Source organism: Herpailurus yagouaroundi, unplaced genomic scaffold, assembly GCF_014898765.1.
Source record: "Herpailurus yagouaroundi ecotype Mexico unplaced genomic scaffold, PumYag 141, whole genome shotgun sequence".
Lineage (NCBI taxonomy): Eukaryota > Metazoa > Chordata > Mammalia > Carnivora > Felidae > Herpailurus > Herpailurus yagouaroundi.
Window position 1 is genome coordinate 47,341,424 of NW_024412396.1, and position 22,337 is coordinate 47,363,760.

Here is a 22,337-nt window from a genome sequence, read left to right on the forward strand (position 1 = left end):
GAAGGAAATCCTGCCATTTGCCACATGGATGGACCTCAAGGGCATTATGCTAAATGAAGTAAGTCAGACTGAGAAAGACAAATACTGTATGATCTCACTTATACGTGGAATGAGAGAACAGATTGGTGGTTGCCAGAGGCAGAGGGTAGTGGAGGGTAATAGGTGAAGGTGTCCAAAAGGTACAAACTTCTAGTTATAAATAAGTCCTGGTGATAGAAGGTATAGCATGGTGACTGTAGTTAATAATGGTGTATTTGCAAGTTACTAAGAGAGATTTTAAAAGTTCTCATCACAAGAAAAAAAATCTTTTAAGTATGTGTGGTGATGTCAGACTTATTTCGGTGATCATTTTGCAATACATATAAATATCGAATCACTGTTATAGTGAAATTATTACATACATAATTAATTATATATTAATTAATATATTGAAATTAATACAACGTTATAGGCTAAATATATCTAAATTTGAAAGAAAAAATTTTTAAATAAATGAGGAAAAAAAACTTATTTTTTTTTTAATTTTTTTTTCAACGTTTATTTATTTTTGAGACAGAGAGAGACAGAGCATGAGCAGGGGAGGGGCAGAGACAGAGGGAGACACAGAATCTGAAACAGGCTCCAGGCTCTGAGCGGTCAGCACAGAGCCTGACGCGGGGCTCAAACTCACGGGCCGTGAGATCATGACCTGAGCCGAAGTCGGACGCTTAACCGACCAAGCCACCCAGGCGCCCCCAAAAAAACTTATTTTAAGGGAGGCAGGTATAAGGGAGGAACGGCTGGAGGACCTGGGTTTCAAGCCCAGTTCTGGGCTTTTCCTAGCTGTGTGAGGCCTGACCACTATCCCAGACCTTGCCAGGCCTCTGCCACCATGTCTCGACAGTAAGGGAGACCACCAGTGATCTCCAAGGTATTTCCTAGGTCTGCAGTTCCAAGCTCTAGCCTTGCGTATGAGCTGTACTGTTAAGGGACAAATTGAGTCAAAAGAGCTTTCTCCCTCTCTGGTCATTAGCTGGTAGGGGTACTTTACAATCTTGTCTGATCCTTCTGCCCATTCTCTTATCAGGCATTTCATTCAATGTTTATTTTTTGAGAGAGAGAGAGAGAGACAGACAGAGCAGAGCAGGAGAGGGGCAGAGTGAGAGAGGGGAGACACAGACTCTGGAGAGAGAGGGGAGACACAGACTCTGAAGAAGGCTCCAGGCTCTGAGCTGTCAGCACAGAACCCGATGCGGGCCTCCAACTCATGAACTGTGAGATCATGACCTGAGCCAAAGTCAACACTCAACTGACTGAGCCACCCAGGCTCCGTCAGGCATTTCATTCGATGGACATAAAAATGAGAACGTCACAGGGCAAAGCCTGACTGAACCATTGAAAAGATGCCCACTCCCTGTCCCCGTTACAACTGTTGAACTTGGGTGATGGATTTATGGAGGTTCTTTACACTATTCTGTTTACTTTCATATAGGTTTGCTATCTTCCATACTAAAAAGCTAAAATAATTTAAACCCACCTAATTCCACCCTTTCATGTACTAACTAGATACTCACTTTCTAGATGGATCTCATGAACCACCTCCTCCCCCCAAAAAGGTACTGAATCTTTTTTTTTAAAGGAACTACATCTGGAAATTATAAGGATTCACCTCACCTTGTAAACAGAGGCATGAGGGCCTGGGTGGCTCAGTCGCTAAGCATCTGACTTCGGCCCAGGTCATGATCTCATGGTCTGTGAGTTCGAGCCCTGCTCTGGGTGTGCACAAGCCCCACTTCGGGTTAGCCCCCTTTTCTCTCTCTCTCCCTCTCTCTCTCCCCCATCTCTCTCTTTCCCTCCAGGGATTCTCTCTCTCTCTCTGCCCCTTGCTCACTTGCACCCATCTCTCTGTCTCTCAAAAAACAAACACAACAAAACAAAACAGAGGCGTGAAGAAACAAAGGCACAGTGCGATGTTTGGGGGCAGCCGTGCAGCGCTGAGCCTCCTGCAGGCACCAGCTCCGTCACTTTGTAACCGCATCAGCTAGGAAAGGACAGCTACCAGATCCTTGTCTGCTGGAGTGCATTGTTGCCAGGCCGAAAGAAGACCATCTGTGCCTCCAAAGCACTTGGTCCACATGTAACCCCCCCCACACACACACACTTAAAGCATCATTACGTTTGTTGTTGCAGGTGCAGGGCTACAAGAACAGTGGTTCTCAAGCTTTAGGAGGCATAAGAGAGTGCACAGCCTTACCACCGAGATTCTGGTTTGGTGGGTCTAAGAGGAGGCCCAGAAGTCTGCCGCCTCATCAGTCACACAGGTGTGCCTCGTGTAGATAGTCCACACCTTGAGAGGCCCAAAGGAACAGTCTGGAAGAAGCAGCAGGGACAGCAGAGGGGACCAAAGTGCTGCAGATGCTACTTGGGAAGAAAATCAATCTCTCCAGAGAATCAAAAACGTCCAGGGTAGGGGATGGGGTGTCAGTGTCTTTAAACTACCAAATGGGACTGGGAATGATATGAAGGAGGAAAGCAGTTAAAGGGGAAACTCCATTGTCCCGGCCTTTTCCGGCTCATGCCCTGTCCTTCATGTACATGCTCATATCTTATTTTTATTTTCTAAATTTTGCCCAGAAAAGTCTCCTCAGAACTCACCTGTCCCGTCCTTCCCAGGGCATCATGCTAAACCTCCCTGTATTTCCAGGGGGAAATTTTTAGAACGTGAACTGGATCAAGCCACTTCCTAACTTAAAACTTCTGTAACTGCTCATTGCTCATAGGGAAAAATACACATCTCTAAAATTCCCATCAAGTCCTTTGTGTTCTGGCCCCTCCTGAATTCTTACCATACCATGAGCTCTATTTTCTCTCCTTCTCTGGCTCTCCAGGCACAACAGCCTTCCCTGCTCCTTCTAATGTGCCACAGGACCTTTGCGTGTGCCATTTCTCTGCCTGGGATAAAATGTTGCCTCTTCAAGGAAACTTTCCCTCAATACACTAGACCAGAACAGTGTTCCCTTCCATACTCTCCTCCGTTCTCCTGGCTTCACAACAAAACATAGATCCAAATTTTATTTATATATGTATATGATTAGTGCCCATCTCCCCAACTGGACTATAAGCTTTGTAAAGATAGGGTCCATATCGGATATGCATGTCATTGTATATCCAGTGCCATAATAAGTGGTACATTATACTTGTTCTACTACTATAAGAAAAATGCCAAGTGCACTGTGGTCTGGAGAGACTTGTGAATAACACAGAGAAACAAGGCATAAGCTGGAGGGGTGCCTGGGTGGCTCAGTCAGTTAGGCAACCAACTTGATTTCAGTTCAGGTCATGATCTTACGGTTTGTGAGATCAATCCTTCCATCTGGCTCTGCACAAGACAGCACAGAGCCTGACTGGGATTCTCTCTCCCTCTCTCTCAAAATAAATAAATAAACGTTAAAAAAAAAAAAAAAAAAAAAAAGACACAAGCTGGAGACTTTGTGACGTAAATGACAGGCCAGAGTGAAATGGTGCACTTTCTCCTGGACGTGGGTGACTGAGAATCTTCTCCATTATCACAAGAACAGCAGTCACCAGACACAAGATCTCAGGCTCTCTTAAAAAAAAAAAAAAGCATCTGTCCAGGACTGTCCCCAGAGGATGATGAGAATGTGACTTACCCCTCAGGGAACGTGGGGGCTGGAAAAGAGGCCAGAAATGACTGAGGACCAACCTTCTCAGTGCCCTTCCTGTCATCTCCCTGGAAATGTATCTTTGTCCCTCAGTAGCAGGACTCAGAGAGAGCAGGGAGGAGAAGGTCACAGACAGAAACGATCTTCCTCCCTCCTATCTGGAGCCACAGAAACAGGCGAGCTCAGGTTATCTTTGTGCACGCTTCTTTTCCCCAGAGACGAAGGGGGAGGGGGAGGGAGGTAGGGCAGGCGGGAAGATTTAGAACAGTCAATTCAGAAAACAGGGTGGTTTTCTGCTGGGTCATCAGACCCAGCCCATTCAAGGGCTGCAAAATGAGCTGAAGTTTAGGTTCTCACTAGGCCACTGAGTCCCATCAATTACACCACGTGGAAAAAACTTTGGACAGTTAAAAATAACATAGGGGTCTGGTGTTTGGAAGATCTGGAGTGTGGAATGCCAGCTTGTCAAGTACAGAGTGCTGCCTACCAAAAGCGTGTGCTAGGAACATGCATACACGCACCCACCGGGACGGAAGGGCCACAGAAGCGAAAGGCGCCCACCCCGGCAAGAGTGCACAGCCCAACTCTTAACGCCACCCACTTTGGTCCGAAGGACTTTCAAGCCCTCTTCCAGCTGTGGAAGGGGCGGAGCTCACCCAGGAAGGAAGCACCTTCCTCCTCCTTGGAGGAGGCAGCAGAGGCTGGAAACCAGGAGTTCAGTCACCAGTCACGTCAGAGTCAGTTCACCCCTGTGTGTTGTTCTGCAGCATCTGGGACATTCTTTTTCTTTCTCAGAAGGACCCAATAGCAGCACCGAGTAAGTAGCATGCAATAATCCGAACTCCTGGGCAAGACATCCTATAGATAAACCTGTCTCAAAGTCTCCTAGCACATTTCTTCTAATAGTAAAAAATAATAATCATAATGCCATAGAGTTCTAGAACTTCTTTGTTCTATGGAAATCAGAGGCTCTCTTACTTATTATCTCATTTTCCTTAAGATGTCAATATGGGGAGAAAAAATCAGCTAGTACGTCTTTCCATTTTATGGATAGGAAAACAGAGTCCCTGCAGGGATGCCTGGGTAGCTGAATCGGTTAAGCGTCTGACTTCGGCTCAGGTCACGATCTCACAGCTCACGGGTTTGAGCCCCGTGTCGGGCTCTGTGCTGACAGCTCAGAGCCTGGAGCCTGCTTCAGATTCTCTGTCTCCCTCTCTCTGGTCACGCTCTGTCTCTCTCTCTCTCAAAAATAAATAAACATTTTTAAAAAAATTTTTTTAAAGAAAAACAGGGTCCCTGTGAACATCCAGTTAGAAGGTAAATATGTGCCAACTCTTCTTTTTTTTAATGTTTATTTATTTACTTTTGAGAGAGAGAGAGAGATAGAGCATGAGCAGGAGAGGGGCAGAGAGAGAGGGAGACAGAATCTGAAGCAGGCTCCAGGCTCCGAGCTGTCAGCACAGAGCCCGACGCGGGGCTCGAACCCACGGACCATGAGATCATGACCTGAGCCGAAGTCGGACACTTAACTGACTGAGCCACCCAGGTGCCCCGTGCCAACTCTCCTAAGCGCTTGACATATATTAACTTATTCAATTCTTCCAACAACGCTCTGAAGACAGAAACTATCATTCCTACTTTACAGATGAGGAAACCGAGGCACAGAGGGGTTAGGAATCCTGCCTGCGGGCCTTGGATTTGAACCCCGACTCTCTAGCTCCAGAGCCTGCATTTAAGGTATAGGCCACATAGCCCCTGCTTGCCACACTGCTTCTCCCTGGGACAGAGTGTGTGAGCTGTCAGAGCCCAAGGCTCTAAGGAACCTTGACACTGGGCTTGACGCCCCGCCTCCCCCTGAAAGCTAGCTCCCTGGGCCCCAGGCCTTCCTGCAGGGGGGAGTAGGCAACATGTAGGTGGGCACTTGAATGGGTAACAGGGGTGCCCGTGTGCCTGGGTGGCCATGGGGAAGCACCATCTACAGAACAAACTCCCTCAGTCCTCCCAGAAGGAAACACTGTCTTAGAGACCTGCAGTCTCCCTCCCCCGATTTGAACCACGAAACTAATCCTCGAGGCACGGGGCTTTGACTGCGCTACGAGGGTCAGCATTTATGTTTTCCTCCCTCGACTGGATTTGTATATTGTATTTATACCACTTATGGGTTATTGTTGTTGTTTTGAAAGAAAGGGCATGGTGATTGAAGGATACAAAGGGGGAGAGAGTTTCAGATCTACCACTTGGACAGGCTTCCCCCTACAATCCTGCCCTACTAAGCAAATCTGCCCACGAGTGGGCCAGGGCAGTCCTGTGCCTGACAAAATAGGGGGCTCACACCAGTGAAGGCCCCCCAGTGTGCCCTCTGTACCCCACCCCTCGGGGAAGTACCCTGAAAAGGACCCAGAACCTATTACCAAGGAAACCAAGAAGGAGGATTCAGTTCAACTTTAGCCAGGGGGCCCCTGGAGGTGGGCGATGCTTCCTGCTGAGGGACTCAGGAGGACAACCCAGCCTCCCCCTGGAGGCCCCCTTGGCCTCCAAAGTTTCCAAGCACTTCCCAAGAATTGGCTGCCAAAATGGGACTCCACTCAGAACAACGTGGCCCCGGGCGAGTTCGGGGACCACCTTCCCACTCCCAACCAGCCAAACAGACCCACTTGCTCCCCTCCACACATGCCTGCCCACCTGGCCTTTCTTCCCGGAGAGAGGAAGGGGATTCTCTAAGGAATTACTCAAACACTTCCCGGATCTCCGTTCACTTTCCTTTCGTGCCTGTCTTTCTCCACCTCACCCTCCACTGCTCCTCTGGGCCTGACCAGATCCACTGTCCTTCCATACTCAGCTCAAAGCCACCTCCTCCCTGAAACCTTCTCTGACACCCCAACCACAGGACGCTCTTTCTCTTTTCTGATTTCACAGACCCCTCAGGGGCTGGACCGCTCATTTAGTGCAGAGTAACCTCACACCCCGTGTTTCTTCTCACCCGGTTTGCTGTGTGCAAGCTTTGACCTTTTCCTCCTTCCCCCTGCCTGCTCCCACATTCACGAGACTGAGTGTGCCCTCCTGGTGACAGAGCAAAAACTCTTCCCTTCTTTTTATGCCCCTTCAGTGCTTTTTGATCAAGGTGCAATGCAGAAGGCGAGGAAAAAGATGTCAACAGGGCAAGGACGAGGGAGACAAGAGGTCAGAAGGAAGCCTGGGCTGGAGATGCAAACCTTGATATTAGGCGTTGCGTGGATTATTACTCTCTTTGGGGCTCAGAGAACGCTGGGGAGGCTGAGGTCTGAGTCAAGAAATGAAATAAGAAGTAGAAAGCCAAAGGAAAATAAAAGGGTAACCAGTGGGCTTTTCTTTCCTGGGGATTTCAAAAGCTACAATACAGCCTGGAGGAGAGATGCCAGGAAGTGGCCCGAGTCTGCCCGATCTGGGTCTTGGAGAAAGGTGGGGACATTTCAGGGCTTTTATATTGTCCAGACCAGTTCATCTGGGTTGAAAAGGAGACAGAAACTCCAGGCAACACTGGGCAATAATAGGGATTGTTGCATCAGTCAGAGCACCTTTTGTTCTGTATTTCTCAGGAAACTGAACCCATTCCAGGCAGGTATTGGGTACTGGGTGGCAAATGATTGCCAGGAGAAGGACCCACACTGTTGGGTCCTCTCCGTTTGGCAGGTCACCAAATAATAGAGCAAGAATCCCTACTGCTCAAAGGGTAGCAAGAGCTAGCTCGGTCTCGGAAGGTTCAGCCCCACGACCCAGCCAGGCTCCATCCCTCCTCTGATGCTGACTGGGATCTAGGGCCCTGAGATGGCAAACAATGCCCCCTGGTGTGCTCTGGACCAGGGAACTATGGGAACTTTCCCAATTTCACAGAACTCTATAGATTAGTGTTCATCTCAGCTACCCTGTGCATAACTGACCTAAAACTGAATGATCCAAACCTGTTCCCCATCCCCCAGAGATGTGTGTAATTAGATAAAATGAGGACAGAATATGTATAAGTATCTGTTATACTGGGATGGCTGCCCAGAAAGGAAATGAGCACCAGCAACCTGACGGCCCCGGGTGTGCCCTCTGTACTGTAGGGCCGCACACAGGGACCAAGGGACAGTTACTTTGAGAGTAAGTGCTAGTGCGGTATGACCTTTCCGAGTTGACAAACACTTTTGTACAACTCTGCTCCTGCAACCTATATTTTGTGCACCATCAGCATTTTCTCCTGCTCTCTGCATTGAGGGATGTCTAATGGATCAGAATCGGAATTAAAACGTGACTCGAGTAGCCCATCACCACCTCTGGTCTTCACCTTACTCCTGACCCAGAACCAGGCCTCTCCCGGGTGGTACTTTCTTCCAAATGGCCCCAACAATGAATGATTTGAAGCATGGAGGATATAATGATTTGAAGCAGTAAGAGGGTATATAAAAGTTACAGTGATATTTTTCTCTCTCTCAGTATGAAAAATGAAGGCCCCCCCGCACGATCCCCAGGACATCATTTTTTTTGTCTCACTGTCAAGCGAATCTATCTGCATTGAACACAGTTGGGACAATGAGTCGTAGGGAAAGTCGTATCTATGCCGTGGTTGGTACTATGAAAGTACACAAAAGGCATTGTCTCAAAGGATATATATCTGAAAACAGTGACTGAGCCATAGCTATCTCCAGAACTCAATAGGACAGGTCCCGGTGTTGGGTTAGACCATTATAGCACTCTCGCCTTCTGCTCTCTATCTTAAAAACTCACGAAAAGTCCTCAGGTATAAATAAGGCTAAAGGAAATCCCATACATAGCTGAACACATAGTAGACACCCAAGAAAAATGTGGCTGAGTTATCAGTGGCTATTCACCAGCCCTGGGTTACTTAGTCCCTGAAGGAGAGAGAGCAAAGTAAAAAGACTTGTCTTTACTTCCCAAGACCAAAGAGGGTCTTAGAGCCACAAAAATGAAGTGGTAAAGAAACAAGAGGCTAGAATAAATGACACTGACATTTGTCATGGCCGTACATTCCACACTCAAGCGAGGCCAAGCTTGTGCCTGTTTCCCAACTCCTGAAACTGAAGAATTTGGGGAAAGGAATTCTGCTGCCTTTTCCAAATGCCTGCAGTCAAGGGAGAGAATGAGAAACACGTCAACTCTGAAGGGCCGGAAGCGAATTAGGGAGGAAGAGCACTGTCTGCTTGCAGGTTTCATTTACTTCGTTATTCCACACATATTTATTAAATGCCTGCTCTGCTAGATCCTGGGATGAGAAAGGTACAAGCAACCACCATCCCAGCCTTCCAGGGCCTTCTTCCAACTAACGAGAGTCAAGAATTTCCACGGCCATGAAAGAAGAGTGTGCTTGGGACGATGGGGCTGAGGCAGGTGTGGTCAATTCTACCTGAGGGTCCGCAAGGACTTCACTGGAGAGAGGGGGGCGCCTCCGAAGTACCCAGGGGTTCAGCAGGCAGGTGTTCATGGAGTGCACATGGGGCAAGGTGGGGCTGGAGGAGCCACAGCAGTTCAGTGAGACTGTAGGGGAGTCTGAGGGGCGCCATCTCTCTGAGGGGGATACAGAACCCACATCAGAACTCACAAGTTCACCCTCACTCCACATTCTGAGGTCCCTAACCTGGAGCCCATGGGCGTCTGGGGCATCCACTGATGGGCTCCTCAAAATCTGTGGACCCGACTTGCCGACGTTCACACCTACGTGCATTTTTTTCTGGGAAGACAATCCACAACTTTCATAGGATTCAGAAGGGTCTTTAGTCACCAAGGAAAGGTGAAGAAGCACATTGAGAAGCCTGAACACCACAGCGTGGTGTAGAAGCCATTGTTTGCTGTGTCTGCATCCCACATATAGTTTAGTAATCTGACGTCATGGTTTTCAGAACGAGCAGAGCTAAAAGGATGAGGGCAAGGAGATAGGAAGAAATCACAATTTTCATCACCAAAACAAATATCTGTGTACTGACTGTGTGCCAGGCACTGGCTAGATTTTAAAAGCCAATACCTCTTTCCGTAAAGACATGTGGAAATATGTCTTCTCAACCTCCTATTCCTGAAGCCAGGATTACAAAGCCAGGTCCCTAAATGAGAATACAAGTCACCTAGGGCAATTTACTGCAATCCCCAGACCAGGCTCAAACTTTAGTTGGTAGTTGCCTAGCAACAGGTGACCCTGAAGACACATCGCCAAACCGAGATGCCAAAAAGGCATTTTTGCGGACAAGCTGGTTCTGAAAAAGAGCCCCCATGCAAGTCTGTCCGCCCGGTCTCTCCGGGACTGCTGGGAGAAGGTGTAGACCTTGCAGCCAAAAGGAGGCTGGAAGGCAGAGCGGGGAAGGTGCGCAAACGGGCGGTGTGTTTTCCCACATTGGGAAGTGGGCACAAGAACCCGGAACTGAGGGGTGAGGGAGAAGGCGGCCTGAGTAGAGAAGGCAATTGGCGCCCCTGAACGTCCTCTTTCAGACCAGACCTACTCTTCCTCTTCCCGGCCGTATCTACAGACACAGAAAATTGCACAAGATCTGACTCGCACCTATATCCAGCACTGCCCTAAAGTCATCACCAGGCCTCCGACTACAGCTAACTGGGGACCCCAGGAAGCAGTTTTTATCCAACTCTCCAAGGCGGCTCCCTCCCTTACAGAGATAGCAAGCACGAGAGAGCCAAGGAGATCTTACTTTCTCAAATTCGGATTTGTTTTCTTTTTAATGGGAAGCTCAGAAATTCCTGCAGCGGATTCAGGTGAGCCTGGGATTCCTAAGACAAAGGTTCTCCCCCAAACCATCACACAGGCCAACAACGCCCGCACCTCTCCCCCGTGCAGGTGTAGAAAGCTCGGGAAGACGGGGCCTTCTTCAGAACCCGTCGTCGTCTCTCCTCCAGAAAGGTCTTGGGGGCTGTGGGAAGGGGCAAATAAATCCATCAGTCTGGAAGAGATTCGGGAAGAACAAATGCGGAAGTCAAACAACAACAAATAAAGCGGATATAAATCCAGATAAAATATTAAAATCATTAAAGGGCTGCTGCTCCCTGAAGATTGGGAAAAATGAAGAGAGTTAATTAAAAGCAATCTCCATGCACTGCTGAGCCAGCCGGCCCTGATAAATCAACAGCTGGGGCTGTTGTGGAGGGCAGTCAAGGGGCTTGGGGGGTGGGGGGCTACCCGGGAGAGGGACTGCTGCAGAAACAGCAGTGACGTCACACTGAACACAGCAACTTAAGTTTCCTGTCTATTAAATATTTTATGGCCACTGAATAAACTGGTTCTTCGATGGGGAGAAAATGATCAGTGAACCAAGAGGGAGGAAGATAGGGATGAAGAGGTCTTGCTTGTTTGATTCAAAACCTACTTGGAACTGTGATGTCAGCATCTCTGATCTTGCCCCAAATGCAGAGGCTTTTGCTTTTTGTTCTCTACCTGATCTGCACAGGTAGATGCATCTTCTCAAATCTCTCTACAAACACCCTGGGTGATGTTTGTTTAGGGGGGCTGAGGGAGGTGGTGCAAAGTCAGAGAAAGGAATAGAGAGAGGAGAGATAGAAAAGACCTTGCTGACTTTTAGTACCAAAAAAGAAGAAGAAAAGGAGGAGGAGGAGGAGGAGAAAAAATGACTCTTAGCACAAAACTAAAATGTCAACAAAAATGGTGAGAACTTTCTTTTTTCTTGCTTGCTTTCTTTCCTCCCCCCTTCTTTCTCTACTTCCTTCCTTCCCCCTTTTTTCTGCAGCCCGATAAAGTTTTTGTTCTTCATTTAAAACCAAAAACAGCTCAGAATTTTTGGGCTCAATCTAAGTAAAAAACCAGCAATTTTCAAAGTGTTACAAGGACTGCCCTTCTCTATTCTAAGGGAACCCTCCAGCTCTTCCTTGATGGAAATATAATCAAGAGAAATGATTGGGGAAAAGTGTTTTTTCTCCTCCATAGAATTGGGATTGGAAAGGGAGTGTGTGCATGGGGAAACATAAGGAATTATGCATTTGGATATGCATTTTAATTAGGTGGACAGAAGCAGCCGCCTGTTAATTTTTCTTGCTTGTTTCCACTTAGCATTCATCACAGGCAGAACCACCATAGAGCGCTCCCACGATAATAGATGGTTCTGCATTGGCTAAGTCCTCAGGGAAAATAATTAGCAGGAGAGAATATATTCTCTCCACTCCCACTACCCCATCCACCCTGCCCTCCCCCATCCCAGCACCACATTGCCTCCCCGCCCCACCCCCCCAATGGACAGTGGTTTCCCTAGGAGAAGCCTAGGGGAGCAGTCAGCCTCCTGGCTCACAGGCACTTACTTTGTCCTGCCAAAGAACCACAGCCTGGAAGGAGAAACAGACTGGAGGCCTTCCTTGGAGTGAAGGCTCCTAGATGCAGGGAGGGGGGCTATCTGCTGCTTAGTTAGTTCTGAGGGACAGCCTGGCAATCAGTGCTGGCCAGCAAAGGATGAAGAAAGCCCCAAAGAGGGTGAGACAGTTCTCACTGAGCTCAACTGGCAGCAAACAAAGACAAGTAAAGAGTTGTTATTTGAGGATAATGGAAGCCCAGATGACGTTTTTCACTTAATTTGCTTTTATAAAGTAAAGGAATGTTGTAGGGTTGCAGCAAGCTTGTATCTGAAGGCTGGCAATCAAGATGGAAGTCTCTTGAGTTTTGAGCCCCGCCACGATGCGCTCCATAGTCTACAGAATCAATTCAGGCAACTGATCTCCTGTGTCAACAGCACAACCTCCTCGATGACCAGCAGATAGAAGCTCCAGCCCCTCCACCACTGCTCCTCTCTTCCCAGAGTCGTCTTAATAGAAGGGGGAATCAGAGACGGCAAGATGACCAATGCCAAAGTTCCAGGAAAGCACTCTCCTCTGTCCTCTGAGCTTCTGTTTCCTCTGATTTTGCAGGTGGACTCAGTTCAGGGCTGACAACGGGGAAATGAAATGAGGGCTTCCCCTGAGCTCATATTCTCACCTATTTCAAACCCAGACAATGGGAAAAATCCCAATGAGATCCTAGGGCTATTTACACACAGCTGGATGAGTGAGGCTTTGCATTTCCTGAGAAGCAATGATTAGGCTTGATGTGTAATGCCATACTCATTTCATTTATTTTAGTTTTAATATATTAAAATAATGTTCAATATGTGAGGTATTGTGGACTCTGAGAAGGCCTCAGTCAGCTAATGGAAACTGTGTTCTCCCAGTAACACCTCCCATTTGCACTTTACGCCTTTGGAAATGTTTTCACATCCATTATTTCATTCAGGCACCTTGGGGGCTAAGCAGAGCTGGGTGCAGGGAAAAGGAGGAGAAAGGAGACACAGGCTTTTCTCACTGAAGGAAATGATAGGTCTGATTTACTAACTTTTGCCTTTTAAGCTGTCCCATCCCCCTTGGCCCCCTGTTGCCAGGGTGAAACCTCCATCCTGCCCAGGAAACAAACCAAACGTTCAGTCCAAGACTCACCAGGGAACTACAGCTCTTTGCCCCCACAAACCCAAACCCTGCCTGACACCCCACATGCCCTCAAGGGGGGGGTGGAGACAAGGGGATGGCGATCCTTGTGGCTGGGGATGAAAGAAGTGAGTCTTTGGGTTCTCAGAGGATTTAAGCACCCCCCCCAAAAAAATAATGCTATTCCTACAGGGGGGGCGAGGATAAGGAGGTTGAACTTCACGATACTATTAGCATTCTTCCCTAAGTTTATAAGGCGGGGGTTTACCATTTAGAAATGTAGTCCCTGAATTTTAAAGAGTCTAAAAATGAAGAGGCCTAGGTGTATCCCCAAGAGAATTGAAAGCAGGGATTCAGACAGCTACCTATACAGCCACCTTCATATCAGCATTACTCATGATAGCTTAAAGACAGACATAGCCTAAGGGTCCCTCACTGGATGAGTAGATAAACAAAATGTGGTATGTACGTACAATGGAATATTATTCAGCCATTAAAAGGAAGGAAATTCTGGCACAGGCTACAACATAGATGAACCTTGAGGACATTATGTTAGGTGAAATAAACCCGCCACAAAAGGACAAATATTGTATGATTCCACTTACATGAGGTGCTCAGAATAGGGAAATTCACAGAGACAGAAAGCAGCATCGCCGCTACCACGCCCCCCGCCCCCCCCCCCCCCCGGAGATGGGAGTTATTGTTTAATAGGTACACAGCCTCTGCTTGGGATGATGAAAAATTCTGGAGATGGTTAGTATCAATGGTTGCATAACATTATGAATTTACTTAATGCCACTGAATTGCACACTTTAAAACGGCTAGAATGGCACATTTACGAGTTACGAATGTTAAATATGCATGTTATGTATATTTGACCACAATTAGAAAAAAATTAAGGGGCTGCCTCTGTCTGCTGGAGGTCAGGGTGACCATTTTGGTTTTTCTTTCATTTTGCCTAAGAATCGCAATTTTGGCTTCTATGAATTCTCTGATGGGTTTTGCAACCCCCTCTTCCTCATTTAGGCTTGGAGAAACAATTGCCAAGGGAGTTTCCAATCAAAGGAAAGCCTGATAATAGCACCCTCAGAGGAATCTGGGATATTCTGGAGGCATGTCACTGAAGGAGAGGCAGTGAATTCTAATTTAGACGCTGCTAATACCCACTTGGGTACAGCAGGCCTGTGTATATCTGCTAATCACCTCCATTCCCTCAGCAGTAACACGGGGTACGCTAGAGGAAGCTCAGTGAGACATCAGTACAGGTCCACTTCTTCAACTCTCTAATCCGACTGGTATCTGCAGCTGCCCAAATGGAAATGAAGTAAGCACTTTATTTCCATGTTAATTGGGATAGGTGTCATAGGGGAGGAGAGGACAGGTCCAGAGAGATTGTGGATAAATGAAATCCAGAGGAGAAAAATCTTTTGTTTGGTTTCCCCCTCTCCCTCCACACATTTAAAGAAAAGAAAGGGGAAAAAAAGATTCATGTTCTCAGCAATTCCAGTCTTTTCCACAACCAAAAACTTGATCTGAGTGCTTAATGAGCAGCAAAATAAGCCAATTAGTCTTCCCCCTTCTCTCCCCTTTCTCCATCCTCTGGTCAGGGTGCTAAGGAGGGGAGAATCAGAAGAAAAGCCCACCTTCTAAATGGCCCATCACCTGGTCCTCAGCTTTAGGCCCTGAGAAGGGAGAGGAGTGCCATCCTGGTTAGAATCCCAAGGGGTAGCTCCATGTGGCAGGACTGGACCCGAGAAGATGAAACTAATGAAGAGTCTCCCAGTCTTAACAAATCCCCTTTAGAAACGCACTTTAAAAAAAAGGAAGTGGGGCGCCTGGGTGGCTCAGTCGGTTAAGCGTCCGACTTCAGCCAGGTCACGATCTCGCGGTCCGTGGGTTCGAGCCCCGTGTCGGGCTCTGGGCTGCTGGCTCGGAGCCTGGAGCCTGTTTCCGATGCTGTGTCTCCCTCTCTCTCTGCCCCTCCCCCGTTCATGCTCTGTCTCTCTCCCAAAAATAAATAAACGTTGGAAAAAAAAAAAAAATTTAAAAACAAGGAAGAATTGGAACTCTGGCCCCTAACTGTTCTCCCCTCCTAACTGACCATAGTGAGAGCCACCAAGCTTTTAACTGAAAGGAATTTGGGCAATCAAGGTGCATCACCCTCATCTTAATGACAAGGGATTTGCAGTTCAGAGAAGTTCTGTGTCCAAGATTGAGTAGCAAGTTGGTGGTAAACTGAGAGCAGAGCTCAAGGCGCTGGATTCCTCTCTCAGAGCTGTTTCTCGTCCATTGCCCTGAAGTCCTCACAGCTACAAAGACCAGCCAGTGGTGAGAAATGAACGCGGAAAAGGAACAGGGTCTGCGACGCGGCCACACTGAGAACAGGTGGAAGGGAACTGCTAAACCTCTTCTGGTGGGCCTTCCAGTCACAATGAATAGGAACAGCAGGTTTTCAAAGTGAGTAACAGAAACGTGCTCATTTCACAGCAACCTGAGATGACCAGTCTCCGGATTCAGAGAGGGGAGAAGAGGGTGCAAAAGGGGGATTAGACATGTGTCATCATTGTTTCTCAGGCTCACAACCAAGGCAGGGGCGGGGAGGGAGGGCTCACTGTGGGCTATTCGAACCCCATTATTAGGCACTCTGAGTCTAATCCCCTCACCCCTCCCTGCTTCCAAACACAGCCCCTCTCAGCCCTCTCCAGGCTTCCCTCTTCCCTCGCCACCCCCCACACTACTCCTATTCACAAACGCGACCTAGAAATTCCCAACACGGTCTGCCCCTCTTTTTCCCACCCACCCCCACCCAACACCTTCTAACCACTGCTTTTAAAACTCTGATGCAAATCACAGGCTTCAAAAACCTTCCTTGGGTGACAGTTTTACGATGCTAGCTCCATTCATCCATATGGTTTGACAGACTGTGAAACACTAGTAACCGGACCAATAAGAAAAACAAATTACAAAAACACCACAACACCTCATCTCTCCCCAGTCACTCACACAACTAAAGAAAACTTTGGAACTGGCAACAGATCATCATATCAGCCTCTCTCACTGTTAAACAATAATCTTTTCAGAGTTCAGACCACACAGCAGTTTTATCCACTCGCCTACTCCTTTCCCTTCCTGCCACCCCACCCCACCCCCCCCCCCAGGCCGCTTTATCTTTCCTTGTTACATACCTGCATATTTGAAGATTATCTAAAGCGAGGGTCATGCTTACATAGGCCCCAGCTGGAAAACGGTGGCTTCACAAAAACTATGTCAGTGGTTGTGGCATTTCTTGGCCAGGGGCTTGCCACATTTGGCTACGATTCTGTCTTCTACTGACTTTCAGAACACTCAAAAACCACAAAAGTTACTTTGCTGAGGGTGGGACAATAAACAGACCTGGATTCTGGTGCCTTTTTATGACCCAGCCCCCACTACCACTATAATCAGCGTGGCCTCTCTTTGAAAACAGAAACATCAGCCTCAGTTTCCTTTCTGTTGTTGGTGCAAAACAAAGCATGCTGACCGTAGCATTTTATGTTTTGCATTGATCTGAGCAGATGGCTCTGAAACAGCTTTAGACATTATGGTCTTTCTCAGATGCATCCAAATTCCAGCTACCTGCATGATTGCAAAAAGACAGAGGAAGCAGAGAAGTCTCCAATTAAGTGGCCTCTGAATCCCAGCCCACCTAAGGATCTAAGCAGCTCCCAACCTCCCAGCCATCTCTGGATGTCCCCAAGGTAGTCTGCAAGCCAGATAATTTTCAAAGGTTTACCCTGTGACAATGCCTCTACATGGGTTCTTGCAGAAATTAATATCCTTTATGGGTATCTCATCAAAACCAGACATTCTTCCTGATGAAAAATAATGTGCTAATAAAGTTTGGGGAATTCAGCGCTTTTTTTTTTTTTTGATGGGCAACCAGAAGCAGATGGAGAAGGTGGTTCTTAGGCATTTGTTGGCTTAAAATATCTGAGGGTCCTTTTTCATAAGGGGCTAAAATAATGTCCATAAAAGGCTACAAGTTCACAAAGTCCCAACCTCCATATTCCCCACTTAGTACCTACCCACCCACGTTGCCCCACTCCAACAGAAAGAGCTAAGAGGAGATTAGAACCAGGAATGCAACTCCCCCCACCCTCTCTTCTCTGATATCTAAACTGAGTGCCACAGCAAGAGTGAGGTCTGGCTTATAAGTGGCCACAATTACACAACTTTCACAGGCACTGAAACCACTTTAGATTAGAATACAGTGTATCCAGATCACAGGCTGTATAAAGAGATGAAGATTTGAAGTCCGTCTACACACATGACCTGCTGTTTGACCTTGGCTAAGTAAGTATGTATTTACTCCTCTCAGAATTGTGTCCTTAATAAAAAAACAGAAATATAAACACACACCTCCAAGCAAGGGGAACTCCTTACAAAAGAAAGTTTCAATACAATTATCTATATGTATGTTCACAGTTATAAGCATGACAAAACAGCTTACTGGTCTCATTCTTTTTAAACAAATAGTTGAGGAAAAGCCCTATTGGTTTATACAGAATAATTAAATAATAATAATAACAGTTATTCTTTTCTAAGCAGGCAGTTATAATAATAGATACATATGTGCATAATCAAGTCTGGCAGAAGGTGGCAGACATTCCCAGTTAAGTGCATACAAACCAGGGTTTTGATAACTTAATAAAAAAGTTGTTTAAAGTGTTGATAGCAGATTTGGGGGAGGGTGGCGTACCTGAACTAGAATATGAAGTAAGATTAGAATTTATATGAAAAGCATTGTTTCCCAGATATGCAGAAATCAACCAGGATATATTATGTGACCGACTTACACACAGACCTTTATCAAATTCATAGTTATGTTACCTGCGTGGGTTTACTTGACTACATGGCCCTTATCTTGCTTGTACAAGTAAGAAATGAGGGTTACTCGCACATCTAGGTTCAGACAATGTAGCTGCTAAATTAAATAACATGTACTACCCATTTACACATCATACAAATCTATCAGTGCTTTTAAATTCTATTTGTCCAGATGTGACCGCTTGGTTGTGGGGCCACCTGCCGTGTCCTCTTTGTGATCTGATCAGTCCAGGCGCCTCCTGTTTCTGCCTCTAACACCCTGTTGGGCAGTAATAAGATGTTAAAGGCGCCAACAGAGAGAAGCCAGGCTGTCAGCTTCAGAGAGGAAGGGGGTGAAGGGTACAAGGAGGAGGAATAAGAAAGGGAGTTGAGGGAAGATCAAAGAGGTAGGAAAAAAGCCAAACTGCTAAGAGAGGAGATGTGGCTCTAGGAGCTAGGGACCCTAAGGAAGACCCCAAAGCAATGAGATTCAAATTGTGCCATCCAGTTACCCAAGCTGTTGAATTATTGAATGTCCCTCATGGAAAAAGCCAGTATAATGAAGAATGGTCCATACTCAGGGTAGACAGAGCCCTACAGAGGTGTTGCATGAAACCTAAGCTTGTTTCTCCCCAGCACATTAACCTACCACCACTTTATTCCCCAATCCTAGAGGAAACCTTTGTGTGACCAGTTTCTGTAGAAGGCGTCGGTGTTGTTGGCTTTTTTTTTTTTTTTTTTTTTTTTTTTTAGGAAAGAGAGAGAGCCTGGGACGCGCACAGAGAAAATGCTAATGTCGTTCAGCTCCGTTTCATTGTGAGGAGGGACACAAGAGGATAAAAACCTAGCTCTCCAAACCATTCTCCCTACTCCCCTCCTCCCAACGCCACCAACCATCCCTTTAGCTGGATGTGTTTCTGCGCTTTGTTCTAATTTATCCCATGCATAATTTATTTACGTGTGTATTGTTTCCCGATCAGCAACTTTTAAAAACAAATGAAATATAAAAGATGTTTTATTAAACAAGTTGTTTTTAAAAATAAAGACAGATGGTGTAGGTCTCCCAATAACAACGTGTGTGCTCCTGCCATAGGAGTTCAAAAACCGTCCGGAGTGCAGAAAGCTCGGCTGGGGGCGGGGGATGGGGGGGTATTGTTTACACCTCCTTACCTCCAGGGAAAGGGGTCGAGATACAAAAAGGAGGGGCTAATTAAAAATGACCACTCAACTTCCACCTAGAAAAAGCAGGCAGGGGTGTTGTGTGCACGCTAGCGCGTGCGTGTGTGTGCGTGTGTGTGTGTGTGTGTGTGTGTGTGGTGACACAGAATTACAAAACATCTCACTGCAACTGTCTCTACACAAAGTACAAGTATAATAATTCAGAACTAATTCCACTAACCAGCCCGTTTCTCTGTCCCTTCCTCCACCTCTAACCCCACCCCACCCCAGACAACCTTGCCAAAAAGGCACCCTTCTGCAGTTCAAAAAACAAACAAACAAAAAAGCTGGAGCGAGCCGGGAAACCCTGGAGCGTAGAGATACTGCGCCTGCCCGCGCGTGAGCGGGCGCCAGGGTAACGAGGGTACCGCTTTCCCAGCAGGAAATAAACCTGGCGCACATGTGAAATAGATTCCTCTAACTTGAGTTTACCAGGTGGCATCAGCCCGCCTGTGTGATTTCGGGGGGAAATGGGGAAACTGCAAATCAGCTGTGGGTTCAGTAGAAACTCACAGCATCAGCGGTGTGCCTTCGCGAGCCACCGGGAGCGAGGATGCGGCGAAGTTACGCCCATTTATTCTGCCATAAAACATTTTCTTTCTTGGGCGAAACGCCGTGGCGTTCAAGTGCAGTGTATCCGAGCTTGCGAGCGAGAACTAAAGCCGGGAGCTGCTCTGTGATCAACAGCAGCTTCCAGTATCCTCTTAACTGCAGCTTTAATATATATGTGTATATTTAAAACTCCGATACGGGGGACATTACTACCTTTTTCCCTGTTAGTGAGGGGAGAAAAGCTGGTGCAAACACTTCCGATTCTCGTCGCGCGTTCCTTCGCGTAGGGAACCCCCCTACGCCCCCCACCACCACCAGTGCGAATCTGCTTTTCAACTCCAGGAGGAGCCTGGGGTGCCAACGCGGTGCGCTGAGTTGAAAGAACCTGGACTGGCATCGGCCACACACCCGGGAGAATTCTGCATGAAACGCCCCCCCCCCGCGCCCTCCCCCCCCCCCCCCCCCCACCCCACACACTCCCTTCGCCCGCGGCTACCAGCCCAGCTGGGAAGTCCGGGTCCCAGCGGCGCGGACCCCGACCCACGTCGCGCAGCGATCGGGAGGGAGATCTCCTCTGCCAACATCATCGCCAATAGCACCCCTTTTAGAGCGACGCTAGTTTTCCGAAGCCTCCCCCGACTCCGCGATCGCGATCGGACTTGGCGGCGTAACAGTTCCACCGACTGGAAGGAAGGAGGGAAGGAAGGAAGGAAGCCAGGATGAAAAGGAGGGGGAAGGAAGGCAGGCAGGAATTGGCTGTCGGACCCAGGGACTGGTCCCCGCATGTCCTCGCCCAGCCCGCCCCCCTGCGTCCGGGATCTGGGCGTCCGCTCAAAGTCTCCCGGCGGCGGCCAGAGGCACCTGCCCCTCGCTCTGGCCGGGAGCAGAAGCCGCCGGCTCAGGCGGGGAGCCCCAAGCTGCCTCTATACCCGCCTCGGCTTTTCACCCAGCGGAGGCGAGAACACCATTCATAAGACCTGCAGCTTCCCTGCCTCCAAATCAACCCCAAGTTAACCCGAGTCCTTAATTTACTACAGCCAGTTCGCCCACAAACACACACAGACACACCGGTGACCGCCCGGAGCTCCGTCACGCTCCGGGGGCTGCCCCAGCAGGAAAGCCCCGGGCAACCACCTGGGCCCCAGGGCTCCCGGGACCCACTGCTCCCCCTGCGGTCCTCCCAACTCCGGAAGGTTTGCACAAACTCCCCGCAAGCGATCGGAAGGCGTAGAGCGCCCTGCAAACTCCAGAGCTGCCACGGTCCGCTCGCCCCGGCGGACCAAGCAGCCGGGCAGGGGCTGCGGACTCAGGAGGCGCGGGGCTCAGCCAAGTGCACCCAGGCGGCCCCTGCCCGGCGCTCGCCCCCAGCTCGGCCGCCCCCCGCGCCGCGCTCGCCGCCCCGCGAGGCCGGGCACTCGGGGGACTGTGCTGTCCCCGAGCTGCCCACGACCCCCCTGTACAGCACTCGAGCGCCTGGCTCCTCTGCCGCTAACCCCTCTCGGCCAGTCCTCCAATTAAGCAGAACACAAATGTAACAATTTTCTTCTTGTTAATTGCATCTCTTGACATTTCTGCGCGTTGGGGGAAAAAAAAAGAAGATGAAGAAGTAAGAGCTGAAAGAAAAGAGAAGCCCCGCCGCGGCTGCAGGCGCCTGCAAGCGCAGTGCATTGGCAGCGCTCAGCACGCGGAAGGCGCCTTTTTTTTCATATTGAAACCAGACGGAATATGTACATTTTTTAGTCTTACTTACGCTTTCAGGGGGTTGTGAATGACAGTCGCCATTTTGCTACAATGTAACAGAATATTGTCTGTCTCAGAGTTCTAAAGGTTCGCTCAGGGGAAGCGGCGAGCCAATCAGAGCACGGGATACCGGCCCGCTGGCCAATTGGCGCTGCTGGTCGCCAGGTGGGCGGGGCCTGCACGTTGGTAGTTATTAGGGGAGCTGTCAAAGCCCAGAGGTCACTCCCTTTTGTAGAGCCCGAGAGCAAGCAGGTCTTAAAGGGGCAGTACCGCTCGAGCAGCTCCTGTTTGGATTTGGGAAAGTGGAGAAGCACCGGAGAGTGTTCTAGTTTGGTTTGAGTCCCTACTTTCTAAAGAATTGCAGAGAGTTTGCGCTCCTTGACAGAAATATTTAAGTACTGCCAACAAACCACTGAACCCCATTCATTAGCTTTTGGCTTTGCTGTAACGTTTTTAATCCCCCAAAGGGCAAATCTCCTTGTTCCCCTGCAAAAGTTGGAAGGCTGCCGTTTCGTCTAACAAATTACTACACGTGCCCAGCCGTCTGCTAATGCTCTGGGTCCTAAGGCTTGTTAACATTCTCATTCCCGTAGTGTTTTCTTTATCTCGGCCACCTTTCTCTCTTGGTTTCTTGGAACTGCTGCCGCCGTTCCTGGCGACTCCAGGACAGCAACTCCCCTCCTCCTGGAATGTCTCAATGTCAGGCTCGCTCCCTCCTACAGCCAGGGCTTCCGTTACGTAATACGCGGTGGTCACTCAGCGCGGTTCCCCACTACCACCTCTTTTAATCTACAAACACCAGAAACTTCTGAAACGATCAGATTTCGGACGGCTGGGGAGCCAAGTGGGACCTGGCGCTCTGACCTTTAGGCTTAAGGATAGAGGAGG

At 48.4% G+C, this 22,337-nt stretch overlaps 1 protein-coding gene across 4 annotated transcripts in view; it reads right to left on the bottom strand.

Moving 5' to 3' along the window:
• DPF3 (double PHD fingers 3) overlaps window positions 1–21,560 on the bottom strand; it is a 270,407-nt gene extending 248,847 nt beyond the window's left edge. For 2 of the 4 annotated variants that reach the window (XR_005791035.1, XM_040477592.1), the window contains exon 1: window positions 21,460–21,560. Coding sequence is in view for 3 of the 4 variants with exons in the window: in XM_040477592.1 (XP_040333526.1) it covers window positions 21,460–21,491 (32 nt within the window). In the remaining variant the exon portion in view is untranslated. The remainder of the gene's footprint in view (window positions 1–21,459) is intronic. The other 2 variants (XM_040477594.1, XM_040477593.1) reach the window with 1 other exon arrangement.
• Window positions 21,561–22,337: the final 777 nt, after the last annotated feature.